Consider the following 22,380-nt stretch of genomic DNA (forward strand, 5'->3'; position numbering starts at 1 on the left):
AAGCATTTTCCTAACAGTTAATGATAGTAGTCTGCTTGTTATTATCCCAGGCTGTGCCAACACAATAATAGTGCATATGGTGACGGACATCCAGTAGTCCATCATGGTGGTTTCTTTTATTTATTTATTTAGGCCACACCATGCACCACGTGGGATCTTAGTTCCCTGACCAGGGATTGAGCCCGCACCCCCTGCAGTGGAAACACAGCCTTAACCACTGGACTTCCAGGGAAGTCCCATGGTGGTTTCTTTGTTGGTGTTGAGAACTTTGCTAAAAAGCTCCCTCATGTTGAGCTTTTATTATGTCCTGATTGAGAGGTTGGATAACATGTAGTATTTAGGGGTATGAAAAGATCGTTTAGGTTGGAGTGGGTATTTTCAATGCCATCTTGTACAGTTTTGTTTTGTTTTTTTTTTAGTCGGTCTTCATCTCATGAATCCACAGCTTTTGCCACTTTTCCATCTTTTTCTTAGATTCATTACACTACTATAGATGTTACTTTTGTTGCAGGAAGGGGGATCCCTTCCAGGGCCCGAGAGTGGGCTCTTGTCTAACACTTGGAAATGCGTTGTCTGAGGAGACACACATGCTGACAAAGCAAGAGACTTTATTGGGAAGGGGTTCCCTGTGTGGAGAGCAACAGGGTAAGGGAAACCAGGAGAACTGCTCTGCCACGTGGCTTGCAATCTCGGGTTTTATGGAAATGGGGTTAGTTTCTGGGTTGTCTCTGGCCAGTCATTCTGATTCAGGGTCCTTCCTGTTGGCACATGCATTGCTTAGCCAAGATGGATTCCAGTGAGAAGGATTCTGGGAGGTTGGAAGGACATATGGACTGATGTCTCCTTTCTCCTTTTGACCTTTCCCGAATTCTTCCAGTTGGTGGTATTCCGGTGGTATTCCACATTCCTTACCAGGACCTCCTGTTGTAACTCATACAAGTGGCTACTATCTTGCCTGGCCAGGGCAGTCAGTTTCAGTCAGAGTTTCCCCTGACACTTTTAACATTTCTGGAGTGGCCACATGTAGAGACTGGTGAATTTCCTCTTCCTAGTTTTGGATGTGCCATATTGTTGATTCATTAACATTGAATTCACAGCCAATAGCTGCATAAATCATGACTGAATGAAGCTTATCTAACACGTGTATTTTCTCTATCATAGCCTTCTTGCACTACAAACACTAGACAGCACTTCAACACTGTGCTTGGGGGACATTTTCAACAGCAAAATCACCCAAAAAGCACAAAAATTCAAAAAAGTGTGGCACTAAAGAGATTGCGAAAAGGACACTTTATAATATGAAAGCTGACACCAGAAGGCAGAGTGACACTGTGTTTGACCTTAGCTGGTAACATGCATGATGGGCAACTTCAAATTTTTTATCACTCTGCACATGTCTGCAAATGACTGCAAAAATGCTATGAGTATTGATTTGGGAGTTACAAATAAAGTTCAGTGAATAGGTGAATTCGCGAATAATGAGGATTGCTTATTAAAGATCACTGATGAATTTTGTTATATTTTTTTTCTCTTGGCTTCATTTGGAATAGTTTCTACCGCTACATCTTCCAGTTTCCTAATCTTTTCTTCTATGTGCACTCTCCCCTTCATCCCATCCAGTGTATTTCATATCATAATTTATAGTTTTTATCTCTTTTAGTTGGATTAGGGTCTTCCTTATGTCTTTCATGTCTCTACTTCACATGTTCATTCTTCTAGCTTCTTGGACATATGGAATAAATTTTTCTGTTTTAATGTCTTCTACTTTTACTATCTGTCATTCTGCACCTGTTTTTTTTTTATTGAAATATAGTTGATTTACAATGTTAATTTCTGCTGTTCAGCAAAGTGATTCAGTAATACATATATATATCCTTCATATTCTTTTCCATTATGTTTTATCACAGGATGTGAATATAGTTCCCTGTGCTATACAGTAGGACCTTGCTGTTTATCCATCCTATATATACTACTTTGCATCTGCTAATCCCAAACTCCCAATCCTTCTCTCCTCCACGCCCCCCTTTCCCTTGGCACCCACAAATCTGTTCTCTATGTGACTCTGTTTCTGTTTTGTAGGTATGTTCATTTGTGTTGTATTTTAGATGCCACATATAAGTGGTATCATATGATATTTGTCTTTCTGACTTACTTCGCTTAGTATGATAATCTCTAGGTTCATCCATGTTGCTGCAAATGGCATTATTTCATGCTTTTTTATGGCTAAGTAATATTCCATTGTGTGTGTGTGTGTGTGTGTGTGTGTGTGTGTGTGTGTGTGTGTATACCACATCTTTATCCATTCATCAGTTGATGGACATTTAGGTTGTTTCCATGTCTTGGCTATCGTAAATAGTGCTGCTATGAACATAGGGGTGCATGCATCTTTTCAAATTATAGTTTTGTCTGGGAATATGCCCAGGATTGGGATTGCTGTATCATATGGTAGCTCTATTTTTAGTTTTTTGAGGAACCTCCATACTGTTTTGCATAGTGGCTGCACCAATTTATATTGCCACCAACAATGTAAGATTGTTCCCTTTTCTCCACACCCTCTCCAGCATTTATTATTTGTAGACTTTTTAATGATGGCCATTCTGACCAGTGTGAGGTGGTACCTCGTACTTTTGATTTGCATTTCTCTAATAGTGATGATGAGCATGTTTTCATGTTGTGCCTGTTTTAAGTGATTGATTTTTCTTCTCATTTTGGGTTATATTTTCCTGCTCCTGTGTATCACTATTTATTTTTGATTGGATGTCAGACATTGTGATTTGGGAATATTTTTGTATTTCTGTAAATATTCTAGTAGGGAGACTGGCATTCTTGCAAAAAAAATTACATAAACAAATGTAAACTGACAACTCCGACAATGCTTGTGAAAGATGGAGTCCTCAGAAGGACCATCAAGACCTCTCTCAATTCTCTGCATTTAGGCACCTGTGGGTCTGCCCTCATATATGTCTCCTAGGGGTTCAAGTGATCACTGTGATCAACTTTTATGTTTTAATAAAATGAAACCTTATCAAGGCTACACTATTTGTACAGTTACAAATAGTAATCTATCCATGTTTCTTCTATTTGCATTGGTCTGATATATGGAAGCATAACTGGATTGCTTGTAGGACCAAGCCCCTCAGTTCTGTCTTTAACCAGGTACTACCTGGGAGTCTACATGGGGCCTAGAGGTGTAGGTTAAGGCTCCCCAAAGGGTTTGTTTTTTAAAAAAATATGAATCAGTTCCCACCATGGAGAATCTGTGCAGTTTTACACTGTCTCTGAGCCTGGGCTTCTTTGCAGAAACTGGAAGACCTTGTAGTAGAAGCTGGGTGCCTGCAACAGTAACTCCTGGAGGTGGGATCCACTCTTCAGTGTACCATAGCCATGCCCAGCACTTGTTCCCTTATTGACCCAGTCTGTCCCTGGCGCATGAGGAACGTGCCCCTTTGTTTCCAGGTTCCCCTTTGTTCTTAGGATGAAATCCAGACCTCTGTTATGTCAGGAAAGATACCTTATGCTCCAATCCCTCCCTGCTCTGTTTTGATGAATATACTCCCAGCCACCCAAAACTACCTCTACTCAACAAACCTTCTTTCTCTCCCTAAAGCCCAGTCTATCCAGTTATCAGATGTTCAGATGTTCCTCTCTGCCAGGAACAATCTCCTGAGAATTCACTTTTCTCCCAGGTTTCCAGGTAATGCTGATGTTGCTGGTCCAGGGGCCACATGTTGTAAACTACCGATTCATTCAATTATTTAAAAATTCACATATTATCCTAACATTTCCTGTGTCCTTGTCTTGGGCCTTATTTTTACTGCCTCAATTCTCACATGATTTACAACTAGGAAATGGGTTGTTATCGTCCATACCAATTACAAAATTTAAATCATTATATAATATAGCAAACTAAGGTCATCAACAAATGGTTGCAGACTTGGTTGTTTTCTCACATAAATACTAATTATTAATGAGTAATCCTGTATGAGACTATTATTCTTACAAAAATAAGTTTAAAGGAGAAATAAAACTATAAATAATTAAGCAATGTCATTACATATTGGAACCTGCCACCCTTTTAGAAAGATTTTTCTCTGTAATTGGTGACCACTTACAAACTTTGTTCTGCCTCTTTCTTTACATGTTCAGCTTTGGTGTGTAATTTCCATTAACTTGTCTACTAGTGAGTCCTAATAGAGATAGGTTAGCTCAGTTACAAAAGTATCTATCTCTTTTGGAGATAAAAGCTAGCAGGTATGGTTTGTGGCACTCTGAAAATTACCCTGAAATATATATGATTTCATATGGGATTTAGATAATTTGCTTGGGCTTCTCCCTTTCGCCATACTTCTGCTAGAATCTAAGATGTAGCATCTAATTTCCCAAGAATAAAGAAGGCTAGCTGTGTATTGTGTATTGGGGTTTTTTTCCTTTCATTTTTTATTGCAAGATATATAATATAAATTTTACCATTTTAACCATTTTTAAATGTACAATTTAATAGTATTAAGTATTGGGCTTCCCTGGTGGAACGGTGGTTGAGAGTCCACCTGCTGATGCAGGGGACATGGGTTCGTGCCCCGGTCCGGGAAGATCCCACATGCCGCGGAGTGGCTGGGCCCATGAGCCATGGCCGCTGAGCCTCCGCGTCCGGAGCCTGTGCTCCGCAAAGGGAGGGGCCACGGCAGTGAGAGGCCCGCGTACCACAAAAAAAAAAAAATAGTATTAAGTATTGATACATTCATAATGTTGTGCATCCACCAGCACTATCCATTTACAGAAACTTTTCATCATCCCAAACAGTAACTCTGTATCAATTAAACAATAACTCCCCTTCCCACCCTGTCCCCAGTCTCTGGCAACCTATATTCTACTTTATGTCTGTATGAATTTGCCTATTCTAGTTATCTCATATAAATAGAATCATAAAACATTTGTCCTTTTGTGTATGGCTTATCTCACTTAGCATAATGTTTCCAAGGTTCATCTGTATTGTAGCCTGTATAGAATTCCATTCCTTTTAAGGTTGAAGAATATTCCATTGTATGTATATGCCACATTTTGTTTATCCATTCATCTGTTGATGAAAATCTGGGTTGTTTTTTGCCTTTATGGATACTGTGAATAATGCTGCTATAAATATCTGTGAGCAGTTATCTGAGTCCTAAGCAATTGGGTACGTGCTTTCAGCTCTTTTTTAATTTTTGTTTTTATTTTTGCTTTCAACTCTTTTGAATGTATATCTGGAATTGGAACTGCTTAAAAATATAATTCTATAAATATATTTAACTTCTTGAGGAACCACCATACTGTTTTCCACAATGGCTGTACCATTTTACGTTCCCACAAGCAATGCACAAAGGGTCCCAATTTCTCCACAACGTCACCAACACTTACTTGCCTTTCTTTCTTTTTTCTTTTTCTTTTTTTTTTTCTACTATAGCCATCCTGGCAGTGTTAACTTGTATCTCGTGGTTTTGCATTCGATCTTAGCCAAAAGGCCAAGAAGCAATTCACTGAGGTTTTGATTTGCATTTCTCTAATTACTAATTATGCTAACCATTTTTTCATGTGCTTATTAGCCATTTATTTATATTCTTTGGAGAAGTGTCTATTGCTAGTATTCTGAGTATGTTTGCATCCATATTCATAACGGATATTGGTCTATAGTTTTGGTTTTGGTTTTGTGTTCTTATGGTGTCTTTGTCTGATTTTGGTATCAAGGCAATTCTGTCATTATAGAATGAGGAAGCGTTTCCTCCTCTGCAGTTTTTTCAGAGATTGTCCTTTCCCCTTGAATGGTCCTATCATCCTTGTTGAAAATCAATTGACCATATATGTGAGAGTTTATTTCTGGGATCTCTAATCTATTTCATTGGTCTGTATGTCTGTCCTTATATTAGTGCCACACAGTTAAGTTTTGAAGTTGGGTAATATGAGTCCTCCAACTTTATTCTTTTAAAGGATTGTTTTGGCTATTTGGGGGCCTTTGCAATTTCATATGAATTTGGGGATTGGCTTTCCCATTTCTGCAATAAGGGCTGTTGGAATTTTGATAAGAATTGCATTAAATCTGTTATCTCTTTGGGTAATATTGATATCTTAACAATGCTAAGTCTTCCTATTTTATTTTGAACATGAGACATCTTTCCATTTATTTAGGTCTTTAATTTCATTCAGCAGTGTATTTTTAGTTTCCAGCATTCAAATCTTTCACCTTCTTGGTTAGATTTATTACTACATATTTTATCCTTGTAGGTACTGTTGTAAATAGAAGGAGCTTCCTAATTTCCTTTTTGGGTTGTTCACTACTATAGATACACAAATGATTTTGGGGTATTGATTTTCCCTGCAACTTTGCTGAATCCATTTATTAGCTTTATTATTTTTTGTGAGTTCTTGGGGATTTTTAATGTATAGGAGGATAATGTCATCTGCAAAAAAAAAAAAAAGAGATCATTTTACAACTTCCTTTCCACTTTGGATGACTTTTTTTTCTGGTCTTATAGCTCTAGGTAGAACTTCAAGTACAATGCTTAATAGCAACTGTGAAAGCAGGTCTCCTTCCTTGTCTTTTTCTGATTTTTCGGTCTTTCACCTTTGAGTATGATGTTAGCTGTAGGTTTTTCACAAATAACTTTATCATATTGAGGAATTTTCCCTCTATTCCTAGTTTTCTGAGCATTTTTATCCTGAAAGTTCGTTGGATCTTGTCAAATGCCTTTTCTGCATAAATTGAGATGATCATGTGGGGGCTTTTTCCTTCATTTTATTAGTGGGAAGGATTACATTGATTTTCTTATGTTGAACCACCCTTGTATTGCTGGGTCGTGGGGAGTAAACCTTTTAATATGCTGTTGGATTCAATTTGCTAATATTTTGTTGAGGATTTTTACATCTGTATTCATAAAGGATATTGGTCTGTAATTTTCTTTCCCTGTGATGTCTTTATCTGGCTTTGGTATCAGAAAAATACTGGCCTCATAGAATAAGTTATGGAGTGTTTCCTCCTCTTCAATTTCTTGGAAGTTTGAGAAAGGCTGGTGTTAATTCTTCATTAAATGTTTGGTGGAATTCACTGGTGCAGCAGTCTGGTACAGAACTGTTCTTTGTCGGGAGGTTTTTGATTATTGATTTAATCTCTTTACTTCTTATAGGTCTTTTGAAATATTTTATTTCTTCTTGAGTCAGTATAGGTAATTTCTGTTCCAAGGAATTTTTCCATTTTCGCTTGGTTATCTAATTTGTTGGTGTATAGTTGTTCACAATATTGTACTATAATCCTCTTTATCTCTGTAAGGTTAGTGGTAACATCTCTAATTTCATTTCTGATTTTGGTTATTTGTGTTTTCTCTTTTCCTCTTTGTTAGTCTAGGTAAAGGTTTAATAATTTTGTTGATCTTTTCAAAGAGCCAACGTTTTGTTTCATTGATTTTCTCTGTTGTTTTTCTTTTTTCCATTTCGCTTATCTCTACCCTGTTTTTTGTTATTTCCTACTTTCTGTAGCTTTTGGTTTAGTTTGTCCTTTTTGTAGTTTGTGAAGGTGTGAAGTTAGGTTATTGATTTCAGATCTCTTTTTTATGTAGGTGATTACTGCTATAAATTTCCCTCCTAGCACTGTTTTTGCTGTGTACCATAAATTTTGGTATGTTGTGTTTTCATTTTCATAAGTCTAAGTATTTTCTGATTCAATTTGTGATTTCTTCTTTGACACATGGATTTTTGTCTTAGTCCATTCAGCCTGCTATACAAAATACAAGAGAATGGGTAGCTTATCAGCAACAGAAATTTATTTTTCACAGTTCTTGAGGCTGAAAGTCTGAGATCAGGGTGCCAGAATTGTCAGGCTGTCTTCCTGGTTGCAGACTTCTCACTGAGTCCTCACATGGCAAAATGGGCTAGGAAGTTCTGTGGGCTCTCATTCATAAGAGCACTAATCCAATTCATGAGGGCCCCACCCTCCTGACCTAAGCAACTCTCAAATGCCCCACCTCCTAATACCATCACATTGGGCAGTAGGATTTCAACATATGAATTTTCAGACCATAGCAGTTGTTTAAGAGTGTGCAGTTTAATTTCCACATATTTGTGAATTTTCCAATTTTCCTATTAATTTCTAATTTCATTTGGCTGTAGTCAAGGAAGTTACTTTGTATGATGATATCAATCATTTAAAATCTATTGATACTTGTTTTGTGGCCTAATGTATAATCTATCCTGGGAGAATGTTTCACATGCACTTGAGAAGAATGTGTGTTTTGCACTTTGGGGGTGGAGTGTCATTTATCTGTTAGATGTAGTTCGTGTATTGTTTGAGTTCTCTGTCTCTTTACCTACCTTCCATGTGGTTGATCCATCCATTATTGAAGGTGGGGTATTGAAATCTCCCATTATTAATGTAGAACTGTTTCTCCATTCAATTCTTTCCATGTTTGCTTTATATATTTTGATGGATCTGTTATTAGATGTGTAAATGCTTATAATTGCTATATCTTCTTGCTGTGTTGACATTTTATTAATACATAATGACCTTCTTTGTCACTTGTTTTTTTTGGGTTTTTTTTTTTTTTTTTTTTTTTTTTTTGCAGTACGCGGGCCTCTCATCGCTGTGGCCTCAACCCTCTGCGGAGCACAGGCTCCGGACGCGCAGGCCCAGCGGCCATGCCCCACAGGCCCAGCCGCTCCACGGCATATGGGATCTTCCCAGACCGGGGCACGAACCCGTGTCCCCTACATCGGCAGGCGGACCCTCAACCACTGCGCCACCAGGGAAGCCCTGTCACTTGTAATCTTGGATTTAAAGTCTGTTTTGTCTTGTATTAGTATAGACACCACCGCTCCTTTTTTTTGTTACTATTTGCATAAAATAGCTTTTTCCACTGTTTCACTTTCAACCTATTTGTGTCTTTGGATCTAATGTGAGTCACTTATAGACAGCATGTAGCTGGATAATGTTTGGCTTTTTAATCCATTCTGCCAGTCTCTGTCTTTTGATTGGAGAGTTTCATCCATTTACATTTAAAGTAATTACTGGAAAGGAGGAACTTCTGCCAACTTGCTCTTTGTTTTCCAAGTGCCTTATTACTTTTTTTTAATCTCTCATTTTCTCCATTTTTGCCTGAGGAATTATTGTCAGACACCTAAAGTGAACTTTCTAAGGTAGGCAGTAGTCCTTCTGGCAGGTGAACTTGATAGATATTGGAAACACTCTAGGCTGAACGAACCACATGGTCAAAGGGAATATTTTTTGTTCAAGGAGGCATGAGAGGACATGTGAGATTGCAAAGAGAAACTTGATCTTCTGAGAGACAATATTGCCAGGAGGCAACTGTATGTCTTTCACTGGATGTTCAAATTCAGCCTGTGTTCCTGAGATGTGTGACTCTGGGAGATTTGCTAGTGCTGCCTGAGTCTCAGGTTGCTGACTGTGCCATAGAAAAGATTATAGCATTTGTGGGAGGATTAATAAAAGAAAAACACACCAAACAACTTACATGTGCCAATCACTCCGTTGTTTGCTTTATGAATAAATAAATTCTCACAACCACCTGGTGAAGTGGGAATTATTTTTGTTTTGATGCTGAAATCAAAGCTTGAGAAATGAAGTAACTTTTCTAAGATTAATGAAAAGCAAGTGTCAGTACCAATAGGCTGATTCAAACCTGGGAATTTGGGTCCAGAGCTGGGAATATTTAACTGCTTGAATGCTGCATACAAAGTTCTCAGCACACAGTGCAGGTATACAGTGCACTGTATACAGCCATGAGACTAAAATACTGCTGCTAGCGATATTGTTTGTTACCATTATAATTTTTTCCCTATTCATCTTTAATGCCAGAACTTACTTTCTGTGCCCCTCAAGCCACACAGCCTTGTCATTCTTTCATCAACGAAATCATAGGCATTTTTTTCTCTAACACAGTTGCATCCTGTTTAAAAGGTAGCATCTGACTCCCCTTCGGTGCCCAACACAGAGCTAGTCTCCCACAAAGTGCTCAGTGATGTGTGCCTTGGTTCTTTCAGGATTTTTACGAATGACTGCACAATTGTCTCCAGCAACATATGACTAGCCCAAGGCTACTGAAGCTACTCCAACTTTCCAGGCATCAGTGACCTTCAATAACATGGTTGTAAACTCTATTCAGGAACACTGAGGGCAGTTGCACTCATTTCAAAGGACCCTGTACTGAGAGGTGATGCTGAAGACCTTTAGGCTTCTGGTCTCACTGGGCAAAGCCTCACTTCGTCTCCACAGGGACCTGGAGCCTCCTTCATTCTGCTCTTTCTCCAAAACACATGTGTAGTACACCCTCCCATCTTCCTGCAGCCCTGCTGTGTTCTTGTCTCACTTTTTCCTATCCAGTGTCCTTTGTGTCTCCTCAGAGTATTTTGGATAATAAATATATTCCCCTGCAAGATGGTTCAAATACCAAAGGAAGATTTGTTGGAAGCAAATGGGAGTGTCTTGTAAGAGCCCCCCAAAAGGTGAAACAGTAAGTAGATGGGTGACAGGTGATTAGGAAGACCCACTAGAAGATGTGACATTTGAGACCAGAATGATGAAGCAGCCATGTGATGATAATGATGATGAAATTAATAGCTAATATTTATTTTAGTGCTTTTGAGGTACCAGGCATTATAAGCATCTTATATCAATTAACCCACTTAATGAGATCTTATTATCATCATTTTACAGATGGAGAAACTTAGGCATGGTGCAGCAAAGTAATTTGTCCAAGGTCATACAAAGCCAGTATACACGTAACTTGGTTTTATACCCAGGTAACATGACTCCAGAGCCTGTGCTCTTCATACACATCAAGAAATGGTTAAGAGATAAGACTGAGCATGATTCTCCATTGGTGACATTATAACATCATTATGATCTCAGGTATATACTCTTACTGCTTTCTTAAAACCGTCACTATCTGAAATATTTAAGTCTCTGGCTTTCTTTTCCTAGTTCAGTATTATTGTGAAGGCACTTTAAATCAAGAAAAGTAAAACATTATCGTGTATGCTCATGCTTTTTAAATGACAAAGTATGAGTATTTGGATGAATCCTCATAACAAAATAACAAGATGGCATAAAACTATGTGTAGTGAAAGCGAATAAAATCTGGGAGATTAAAGGACTACTTCATCTTTGCTGTATCAGTGCTTAGGAGAGCAGAGGACAGAGCACGGGAGAAACAAAAAGCTACCGCCATTATTGCACAACTAAATATACTTCTAGGGGCCAGTCTATCCATAATTATAAATGTTCTTATCCTTGTTTGATACCATCCCATACTCCTTTAATTATAAATCTCTTGAAGATCCTTCAACATGCCATAGAATGTTGAAATAAATCTTATAACTAAAACTAAATCAAAGGAAAGATAAATTTCTGCTTAATATTAAAACTTCACCATCCCATTCCAAACCCACTATACCTGGTGAGAATTGCTATGTGCCTTCACCTCTTAGCTTTCTGTTAAAAGTAGCATATGTACCAGAGTAGAATATTTTGTCTAAAGTTGGAAACCCTATTACTCATTCCATACCAGAATTATATCAGCAATATAATATTCTTCCTTAAAATAATGTCTTACAACTATCAAACGCCATAGAGAACATAATCTGAAATATAAATTATATAACTGCCCTTTACTTGCAACTGTGTCCATACAATCCTAATCACTGATCTGTATCACCTTTCCAGTCACAAGAAAGGAAACTGTGAAGCCCGTAAGGCTATTCCATTTCTTATCTGAAACTTATATTTGAAGCCATCCCCCTTATAATTATCTGTCAAGGTTCAGTGTAGAAAACAAAAACTATTTTAAGAAGATATGTTGCAGGATACTAGTGCTCTTAAAATTGGTGAGCAGGCTGGAGAAGTAATGGGAACAGCTCTGGACTAGTAAATTCCAACCTCCCATAACAATGACCAAGGGCTGGGGAAATGACTGCTGCTGTTACTAGTGTTGCTGCCAACAGTAGTACCTCTAAGCCACAAAACTTGAAACTAGACACTGAATAATGTATTCCGGATGCAGAAAACATGATAGAACTTGCTTGTCTGCTTTGCCTAGAATGAACTCCAAGAGCGTGTGTGCCTTACATACAGTTGTCCTCAGCATCTGTGAGGGACTGTTTCCAGGACCAACCCCCTATGGATACAAAAATCTGCAGGTGCTCCAAATCCCTTACATAAAATGGCATAGTATTTGCTATAACCTAGGCACATCCTCCTGTATACTTTAAATTATCCCTAGGTTACTTATAATACCTAATACAATGTAAATGCCATGTAGTTGTAAACACAATGTACATACCATGTAAATAACTGCCTGCAGCCGGTAAGTTCAAGTTTTTCTTTTTAGAACTTTCTGGATAAAAACTTTTTTTAACATTTTCCAACTGCGAGTGGTTGAATCTTCAGATGCAGAATCTGCAGTTATGGAGGATCACTGTAATTAGGACTCATTCCTTAGGATTTGGATTAAAAAGCACATCCTCTCTGCTCTAATCCCTCATAGTATGTATAGTTTCTTGGTTATGTTCTCACAGCACTTGTAAAAATTAAAATGTGTCAATTAAGCCAACTGGAAATGGACTGTGGATTATCCTTATCAAAATAGAGACATTCTTAGCTCAGAGATCAGGCCATTTTTTTCTAGGTTTGTTAGTCTCCCACTGAAGGCTATATAGGAAAGCTGATCCTAATTCTTCAAGAGGAAAGTAGTGGAAAATTTTGTAAGAAATATCAGTGTGTCAGTGAAAGAGTCCAATATATACAAAATGATTTTACTAGAGACCAAAAATTTTATTCACACCACTTTTTGCTTCTGTTGCAACTTTAATTTTCAATTATAACATTTATTGGATCCACTGGGTGACTAAATATCTTCACATGCCCATTAGCTAAAGATAATTTCTATGTAGGACTCTTGAGTAAAATGCATGCTGCTACTATAAGATATGCATATTCATTTATAATATGCTTGTTTGCTCTCCTGTAGAATTGTTTACAAATTAGCATCATTGCAAAGAAAGACTTACACATAATTCCTAAATCCTTCAGGTTTTTCTAACATTAATCTTCTGATGTCTAGCACGCTAAGAATGCTTAGTGAACACTTTGCTACATTTCTTACATAAGCTTTCTTTCCAGTGTGAGTTCTTTGATGTAAAATGAGGGATGCATTTTAACTGGACTTCCCACAATTTTTATATTCATATTGCTTCTCTCCTGTATGTGTTTAATGTTTTTTAAGAGATTCATATCACCTAATGTCTTTCCCATACTTGTAACATGTAAAGGGTTTTTCCCCAGTGTGGATTTACTTATGTCAATTAAGGGATTAATGCTGGCTAAAGTCTTTCCCACATTTACTGCCTTCATATAGTCTCTCTACAGTGTGAATTGTGATAGACAATAAGGCTTGTATCATTGCTAAAGAGTTTCCCATATTCATTACATTCATAAGAATTTTCTCCAGTATAGATTTTCTGATTTTGAATCAGGGAGGATCTATGGCTACAGTATATTATGACACATTCTACATTTATGCAGTTTCTCTCTTATATGATCTTTCACATGTATAGTGATTTATATGGCCTAAAGGCTTTTCCACACTTATTGTACTACTGGGTTTCTCTCCATTATGTACTCTTTGATGGGCAGTAAGATTTGAGCCTTTGCTAAATGCTTTCCCACACTCATTACATTTATATGGCTTTTCTCCAGTATGAATTCTCTGATGTACAGTAAGGTTTGAACTACAGCTGAAGGTCTTCCCACATTTAATACATTCATAGGGTTTCTCTCCAGTATGAATTCTGTGATGTTGAAACAGGGATGCCCTATGACTGAAGGCTTTCCCACATATACTACATTCATAAGGTTTCAATCTAGTGTGGTTTCTCAAATGCATATTCAGTGATTCAGGCTGGCTGAAGGATTTCCTGCATTTTTGACATTCGAAGGGTTTTTCTTCAGTATGAATACTCTGATGCTGAATAAGAAATGAGAGACTGCTAAAGACTTTCAGACATTTGTTGCATTCAAATTGTTTCTCTATACTGTGAATTCTTTGATGTCGAGTAAGGTGTGAGCTACAGCAAAAGGCTTTTCCACATTCACTACATTCATAAGGTTTCTCTCCAGTGTGAATTTTCTGATGGTGAATGAGAGATGACCTGTGAATAAAGGCCTTCCCACATATTCGACATTCATAGAGTTTTTCTTGAGTATGAATTCTCAGATGTTCAATGAGATGTGAAACACGACTAAAAGCCTTTCCACAGTTCATACATTCATATGGTTTCTCTCCAGTGTGAGTGCTTTGATGATTAGTAAGTGATGAGACATGGCTAAAGGCCTTCCCACATTCAATACATTTGTAAGGTTTCTCTCCACTGTGGCTAATTTGATGTCGAGTAAGGGATGAGCCATGGCTAAAAGTCTTCCCACATTCATGACATTCATAGGGTTTCTCTCCTGTGTGAATTCTCCAATGGCGATTAAGGATTGATTGTTTCCCAAAGGCTTTCCCACATTCACTACATGTATAGATTTTCTCTCTATTAAAAGTCTGGTGAAGGGTAAGAGATTTGCTTTGGCTGAAGGCTGCCACACTTTCATCAGAATTCAAAAGTTTCTTTCCATCATTGATATTCTCATTTTTTATAACTGAATTTGCTGGTAAGCTCTTCTTAAATATATCACGTTTATGTGACTTCCCTTCAGCAGAAATTCTCTGTGGTTCAGAAAGAATAGACTTTAAAGGCAAGATACTTCTAAACTTACTACATTTGTAAACACTTTCCCTGGTGGGACTTTCTCTAAAGGTGAGGGTCACTGGTCTGAAATGTTCTACCTGATTTTCACACTTCCCCTCCAACTTCTCTATATAATCCAAGTCCTTGTTAAAATTTGAAAATTCATGACTTTGTTTTATAGTTTTTTCCATTATTACCATTTGGGGAAAACCTTCATCATAAATATCTTCCTTCGTTGATAATTCTTTGCTTTCCCATCTTGATTTCCAATCTGTAATATATCAAGACAGCAAAACACTGCTTTTACTGAACTTCTTGAAAAGAAACTTCTATGGTAGAAATAGGAGAACTGGATAAAAAATAAAGTCATTCCCCTCTAACCCCCAAGACACATGGCTCTGACAACTCTCATATATTCAATGATTTCTGAACAAAGTTCAAATGCAGCACAGAGAATACAGACAGCTCACAGGGGCAGGAACAGAGTATAATAAGGGAAATGGGTTAACATAGGCAATCAGTTTTTGGGGAAAAAAGGAAACTATCAGAAAGAAAATGCAGAAGGCATTCTGGATCCCAAGCCAACATTTTGTGCCTATACTTATCTGAAAGACTACATTTTATCTCACACAGCCTTGGTTCTCCAACTTTTGATTAATCTAAATTTGCTGTCAGATTAGTATGCTTAATATGAAGAATATATAGCACTGTGCTAAACAGCTACAATGAAAACAAAATAATCTAAATACTCTTTATGGCTCAGAAAGATTTAAGCTTTGTGAGTTTATGTAGGATCTGTGTGAAATCATATTTATTGACATTAAAAAATACTGTTCTGGACTTCCCTGGTGGCACAGTGGTTAAGAATCCACCTGCCAATACAGGGGATACAGGTTCGAGCCCTGGTCTGGGAAGATCCCACATGCCGCAGAACAACTAACCCTTGCACCACAACTACTGAACCTGCGCTCTACAGCCTGTGCGCTACAACTACTGAAGCCCGCGTGCCCTAGAGCCGGTGCTCCCCAACAAGGGGAGCCACCGCAATGAGAAGCCCGTGCACCACAACAAAGAGTAGCCCCTGCTCACCGCAACTAGAAAAAGCCCACATGCAGCAATGAAGACCCAAAGCAGCCAGAAGAAAAAATAAAGAAAATACTGTTCTCAGAAACCTTCTTATATATCCCTTACTTCCTCTAACACTTATGTTCATATTTGTTCTTTGAAGTTCTGCTTTTTCAGCCTAAAACCATTTGTATATTTTTCCTTAAGTGGACTCAAAAAGAATAATTGCCTTATTTTCATTTCAAATAAATAACAATTTGAATTATTATGATGCCAAAACCCTCCACTTTTGATGAGATGACATGAGTAATACAGAAAAATAATAATTTAGGATAGAGGAATGGTTGTTTTGAAATCTAAGCTAAGGATCCCTCAATTTTGTTACATTTGGAATCTCTGATGACAGTATCCCTAAAATATACTAAAATGCCTCCATACTTTCTACAAGCATCTTTAAACAAAGATCTCCTTTGCCTGATTCACCATGACTTACCTGGAAACAAACTTTTTGACAGCTTTTTCTCCACCGTCCAAGGTTCTTTGCCATCCTCCAATAAAGCAATCACGTATGGCTTAGGTATGGAAAGACCTGCTTACAGGAAAAATATAGAACAAACATTGTTTAAGCTGTGGCCTTCATGGAGGAGAGACTATCATCAAAAAAGGGACTGAAGAAAGGTCTGAAGGATGTTCACTGAAACGGGAAGATAAGCTTCAGGCAGGACACAACAGAGCTATACATTTCCTCAGAACATTTACTAAGGAGGATCTCTAGCAATTTGGAGTGGCAGAAGAAAGATCTCCCTCACTGGGGTGGAGGCAGAGATATGCTTACCTAGAGATACCAGGTTCTCATAATTCTGTACCATCACATCCTTGTATAAATTCCTCTGAGTAGGATCTAGCCATCCCCACTCTTCATGAGAGAAGTCTATGGCCACATCACTAAATGTCACCTGAAATAGCAAACACATTTAGGCTCAACCATAGCCCTGGCCTCTTTTGTCACTGGTTAAGAGGTAAAATTACCCTGGGGTGGAAGAAAGGGAACAAGATTCAGCAGCTGTGACAATGATCAGGAATCTGATCTAAGTTAAGTAATAATTGGATAATTATGTGCTTGGCATTGTTATACAATAAGGATAAGAGATAAATATAAAAGCTCTGCTTCAGGAGAGTAAGGAATAGAATTATAAAATTTTTCAAAATCAGCATTCAACTTTTGGCATATAGTCAAGTGCTTAGCTCTGTTTTTTATAGTTTACGTGCCAGGTAAAAGAACATGAATTAAGGTTCAAAAAAAAAGAAGAATCCAATAGGTTCATAATAAAAAGACACCTTTATATTAAAGATAGACACATTCATAACCAATTTACTAACAAAAAGCAAAAATATTTATGGTACATAATTAAACCTCATATTCATAATCTATAATTAAAATAATTTGAGACCCCTGGGCAAGAAGACTGAAGGATGGTTTCATGCCATAGGTAGTCCTTGAATAGAACCTTAAAGGAAGGGCAAAGAAAAAAAAAAAAGACACATTTCAAGGAAAATATTCTAAGAAAATAGATTTCTTCCCAATAGTACTCATTCACAGTATTATTTAAAATAGCAAAATTTTAGAAAAATTTTTAATGTTTAATAATAGCTTACTGGTTAGTCAAATTAAAATATGTGCAAACAAAGTATGCATTTAAAATATCATTATTATTACCTTTCACTGGTGAAATAGGCATTGTTTGGCTATTGTAAATTTTTCACTCCAAGTGTAGATTCAATATTCTGTTACTTTATTTGGATATTTTATTAATACACGTGTTCACCAGTGACACTGGTCTTTGGTTTTAAAGAGGGAATTTACCTTCATCAGGTGTTAGGGAAATAATTAAAAATCAAATCTACCAAGAAGAAAATCCTCTCTACAGTGTAAAAAAAAAAAAACAGTTTTATTACTGAATAAGCATTAAACCAGACTATAATGCACTTCACAGGTAACCACTAATGAGACTCCAAGGACAGAAAGAAATTTCACCCTTTTATAAACTCAGGCAGATACAATCCATTACACATGTTTTCAAAGTAAATGATAACTTGTCCTTAAGTAAAAGGACTTGACAGCATCATTTGCTACACATAGTTCATCCTAAATTCACCTGGTAATTGGGGTAGTCATCTGTGTTAACTGCCTTTACCCCAAAGAAAAATTTTAAAACTCATATCTTTATGACAAGCAAGTAGTTAGAATCTGCAGCCAGGAGTCTAGGCTAAACTCCCATACAGATAGGGAGATAGGGGTGCATCTTCCTTCATGTTTCCATTTTGAAGAGATGGCTCCAAGGCCCTTAAGAAAGACTTTAATGCTTTGAAAAACTGGCAGAGGCTTATTTAGCTTTGAAAAAGATGAACAAGCATCTCAAAGGGAGAGGGAAAGGATATACAATTACAGATTTTTCTCAAGGAAACACTCTAAGAAAAGGGAGGGGGAGAAGGTCTCTCTTTTGGCACCAGGGAAAATTCTTTTTTCCACTTGTATTTACTCTTAGCCAGGTATTAGGGTTACGCTAGCCTTATCATATGAACTGAGAAAATTTCCATCTTTTCCTATTTTCCACAGTGGTCTTTTTCTTTTTTAAGATTTTTTTTTGATGTGGACCATTTTTAAAGTCTTTATTGAATTTGTTATAATATTGCTTCTGTTTTATGTTTTGGTTTTTTGGCCGCAAGGCATGTGGGATCTTAGCTCGCTGACCAGGGATTGAACCCATACCCCCTGCACTGGAAGGTGAAGTTAACCACTGGACCACCAGGGACGCCCCCCACAGTGGTCTTTAAATGATTAGCTTTTAAAAATCCCAAATGATAAGCCAAATTAAAAAATCAACACTACATTAAATGAATAAAACACTATGTTTTACTCCACCAATGCAAAGATATTTTACATTTTAAGTTTTGATATTAATGAATATCATTGTATTAATAGTCTAGAGAAGAAACCTCACATAATCTAATAGATACTCTTTGATCTTTATTTAAATCAGAGTTTCTCAATCTTGGCACTACTGACATTTTAGGCTGGACAATTCTTTATTGTGCGAGCTGTCCTGTGCATTTTAGGATGTTTAGTAGGATCCCTAGCCTCCACCCTTTAGATGCCAGTAGCAACTCCCCTTAACCACCCCCACCCCCAGTTATAACAACTGAAAATGTCTCTAGACATTATCAAATGTCCCTTATGAGTGGGACTAAGGGGGATAAGGTCACCCTATTTTGAAAACCACTGCTGTACAAAATATTTGCACTTCTTTGAAAGACTCTTGGGCCTCTCTACCTACATGCAAGGTGTTTTCTGTTTGGTATAACTTCATTTCTACCTCTGCCGCCCTGGTACTATGAGACACTGAAACAACTCCAGCCTTGCTTCCCCAGGGATGCTTCAACTCTTTCTTCCCCTTCAATTGCCTGAGCAGCCTGGGATGTTAATTCACCTTTGTCCCCAGAACTTAGGATATTAAATAAATACCTTAATTTCTTATGCTTTCTTACTTTTCTACCAGTCCTGTACTGCTCAGTACAGTAGCCACCATATTTGGCTATATAAATTTAAATTAATTAAAATTTAAATAAAATTAAAAATTCAGTTCCTCAGTCACTGTAGCACTCAATAGTCATACGGCACTGGTGGCTACCACATTGGACAGTACACAAATAGAACACTACCCCCACTGTAGAAAGTTCTCTTGGACAGTATTGCACGAGATCATGAAATCCTGCATGTCAGTGTACACCCAAACCTATGTAAGAGTCTTCCTAACAGGTACTTCATTAAGTGTTTAGAAAATGAATCCATGAGTGATTTTGGCAATTAGTTCACTTTAGCTTTTACTTAAAAAAAAAAAGTTCTTTCAATTCTAATTATCTAATATACCCAAGAAACAGACTCTGCCCAACACGCACATCTGCCACTCATACCTTCTCCTGTGCAGGCTTCACTTCCACGCCATGATTCTGTCCCATCATTTTCTCATCACTCTTTCACTCAATAGCTATTTACTAAGCATCTGTTTTATGCCAGATACCACTCTGGACACTGAAGATAAAACCGTCAACAAAAAAGAAAAAAAATCTCTTCCAGTGGGAGGAGACAAACGATGAGTGTATGCATATACTAAACACACAGTGTATCAGCTAGTGAGTGATAGGTGCTGTGAAAACACAGTGATGGAGGAGTGGAAGTGACAGTCGAGAGAAGGTGACTGCAATTTTAAACAGGTGTTCAGGGAGGCTTTACCGAGAAAGTAACCCCTGAGCAGAGATACAGAGGTAAGAATGCAAGCTTGTGTATATCCAGGGAAAGAATATTCCAAGTAGATGGTACAGCAGATTCCAAGGCCTAGAGGCAGTAGCCAGTGTGGCTGGACCTCACAGGGAACAAAGAGACAGAGAAGGAAGATGAGATCAGGGAGGTAATAAGAGAGCCTAACTGTACAAAGCTTTTTATGTCACGACCCAACTCTGACTTCTATTATGAGTTAGGGCCACCAAAGAGTTTTAAGCTGAGGAATGACAGGATATTATATAACAAGAGGATCTCTATGACAGCTGTATTGAGAAGAGACTGAAGAGGGTCAAGGGCAGAAGAAGGGAATCCAGCAAGGTGACTACTGCAAAATATAAGTGGCTTGTACCAGGGTGGCAGTGGTAGTGGCAGTGATGGGGTAACTAATGGTCAGATTGTGTAGATAGACTGTGTATATTTTAGATCCAACTAGAGTGTCTGAATGTTAGTTATAAGAGAAAGGGAGATCTCAAGGATGACTCCAAACCTCTCGACTTGAACGACTGAAAGGACTGACATACACCATTAACTGAGACCACATGATACAGTTTGGACAACTACAAAGCAAATAATTCCAAACTTGAACTTTGAATTGTAATTTAAAAAAAAAGTTTTGCTCAAGACTCTTCAGAGGCTTCTAGCAGGAAACTGGTAGAAAACAGAAGCACTGAGAGAAGACAGTACTTTGGAGTTCTGCAGTCTACATCCTATGCTATAATGAAAGGAATCATAGATCCAGTCCCTAAAAGGACTCTGTGAGGTGGGAACTGGTAGGAAAGGCAAAGCAAACACTCAAGAGTCCTGATAAGTAGGTGTTTCAGGAAGATTTGGGGACATACCAACTTACCTGAAACATGACTCTGCAATTTCCAAAAGTCAACACAGTCCTCTTTCCAGGCTCTCTTCTTATAGAAGGGCAGTGCCTGAAAAGGCAGATCAAGGACAGGAAAAAGCAGTCATGAAAAATCAGGCTTATCTTGCAGCTCTGGACACACCTGCATGGAGAATCACACTGGGAATCACTTTCTAGGGCTCTAACCTTTCCCTAGGCAAGAGGTAACCAGGTGCCATTTGCGTGTAAATCAACTATCATATACATAAGTGACAAACTCATAAAACAACAGTAATAACACTGTTAAATAAGAGCTTTTTCGATCTTCACCACTATGCATAGTAGGCATTCACATTATTCCAGATTTCTTTTTTTAAACTCTGAGAAAACTGAAACTCGGCGATATTAAAGCAATTTGTTCAAGGTTTACACACTGGATTTTTTTTTTAATGTAGATGGCGTTTTCTTTCAGTGCGTACAACGCACACTGTCTCTCCCTTTTCCTTTTCGCAACAGCTCTGAGGTAAGCGCCATCCTTACTCCCCTTTTACAAAGCATGACAGAGGCCCAGAGAAGCTAGGGGCCTATTTGGGCTCACACCGCGGGGCAGACCCTGGGACCAGCGACGTTGTGGCTGCCATGCCCAGCGCCCGGGTGCCATCAGCCCGAGGCCTGCGGCGGCCCTCCCGGGACCCACACTTGCCTTAAACCTCAGCGGAGCCCGCCGGCACCGAAGCCGGGCGCGGCCGTCCACAGTGGGCACCTCCTTGTACCTAACGCGCCGGATCGCTGCAGCGTACAATGGCCTCCCGCCTTGCGGGAACTGCGCTGCCCAGAGTCCTCCGCGATTCCAGGACCGAGAATTCCGCTGCAGGGCCGGAGACGACCGTGGGGCGGGCCAAAAGCGGAGTCCACGGCTGGCTGCACTTCTCAGACTCCTACGCGTCAGATACAAAAGTTGCCGGTGCGTCGCACGGTCGCCTCCCAAAAAACCACACTTCCCAGGAGGCACTGCGACCACGCGATCTCGGCGCACCGCGCGACCACAGCCTGGGCTGTGTGAGAAATTACACAGCAGGGCTGCTCCACCGGGCACACACGCTAAGTACCGGGAGGACAACAATCGTTTCTGGCGAGCTCTGCTTCCCGGAGCCAATGGCAGCCGTCTAGATGCACTGTGAAGACAATGGCGCCCGAACCGCGAAACTACACTTCCCAGAAAATTATGCGGCCGCGAAACGTGTTTCGGCTCATTCCTCTGCTCGCACAGGTGTTGTCCGGCCCGGAGAAGGGCAGCCTTGCTAATGCGGGACACGAAGTGGCCTCTACCAGCCAAAGGTCTCCTGTCATCCAAAACTTTGCTGCCACGCTGTCCAGC

At 38.7% G+C, this 22,380-nt stretch overlaps 1 protein-coding gene across 3 annotated transcripts; it reads right to left on the reverse strand.

The window, feature by feature from the left end:
- Positions 1-12,774: 12,774 nt before the first annotated feature.
- On the reverse strand, positions 12,775-22,085 carry LOC132510124 (zinc finger protein 181-like). Of its 3 annotated transcripts, none has more exons than XM_060131914.1 (5): positions 21,776-22,085; positions 21,018-21,093; positions 16,667-16,787; positions 16,325-16,423; positions 12,775-15,037 (listed from the first exon to the last, which is right to left on the reverse strand). In XM_060131914.1, exons 2-5 carry the CDS (start codon positions 21,024-21,026, stop codon positions 13,551-13,553), a joined length of 1,716 nt encoding a protein of 571 aa, XP_059987897.1. In that variant the 5' UTR covers positions 21,027-21,093; positions 21,776-22,085; the 3' UTR covers positions 12,775-13,550. The 3 variants fall into 3 exon arrangements, with proteins under 3 accessions (XP_059987897.1, XP_059987898.1, XP_059987896.1); XM_060131915.1 differs by having other exon boundaries at positions 12,776-15,037; positions 16,325-16,420; positions 21,706-21,989; XM_060131913.1 differs by having other exon boundaries at positions 12,776-15,037; positions 21,706-21,989.
- Positions 22,086-22,380: the final 295 nt, after the last annotated feature.

This window comes from Lagenorhynchus albirostris, chromosome 19, assembly GCF_949774975.1.
Source record: "Lagenorhynchus albirostris chromosome 19, mLagAlb1.1, whole genome shotgun sequence".
NCBI classification, from domain to species: Eukaryota; Metazoa; Chordata; class Mammalia; order Artiodactyla; family Delphinidae; genus Lagenorhynchus; species Lagenorhynchus albirostris.

What these genes read in the sequence shown, in the direction of transcription:
- LOC132510124 (XM_060131914.1), bottom strand. An exon ending in TGAGAACCTGGTATCTCTAG is followed by an intron (nt 16,424 to 16,666) that starts GTAAGCATATCT and finishes TTTTCCTGTAAG; the next exon opens with CAGGTCTTTCCATACCTAAG. An exon ending in GTCAAAAAGTTTGTTTCCAG is followed by an intron (nt 15,038 to 16,324) that starts GTAAGTCATGGT and finishes GATATATTACAG; the next exon opens with ATTGGAAATCAAGATGGGAA.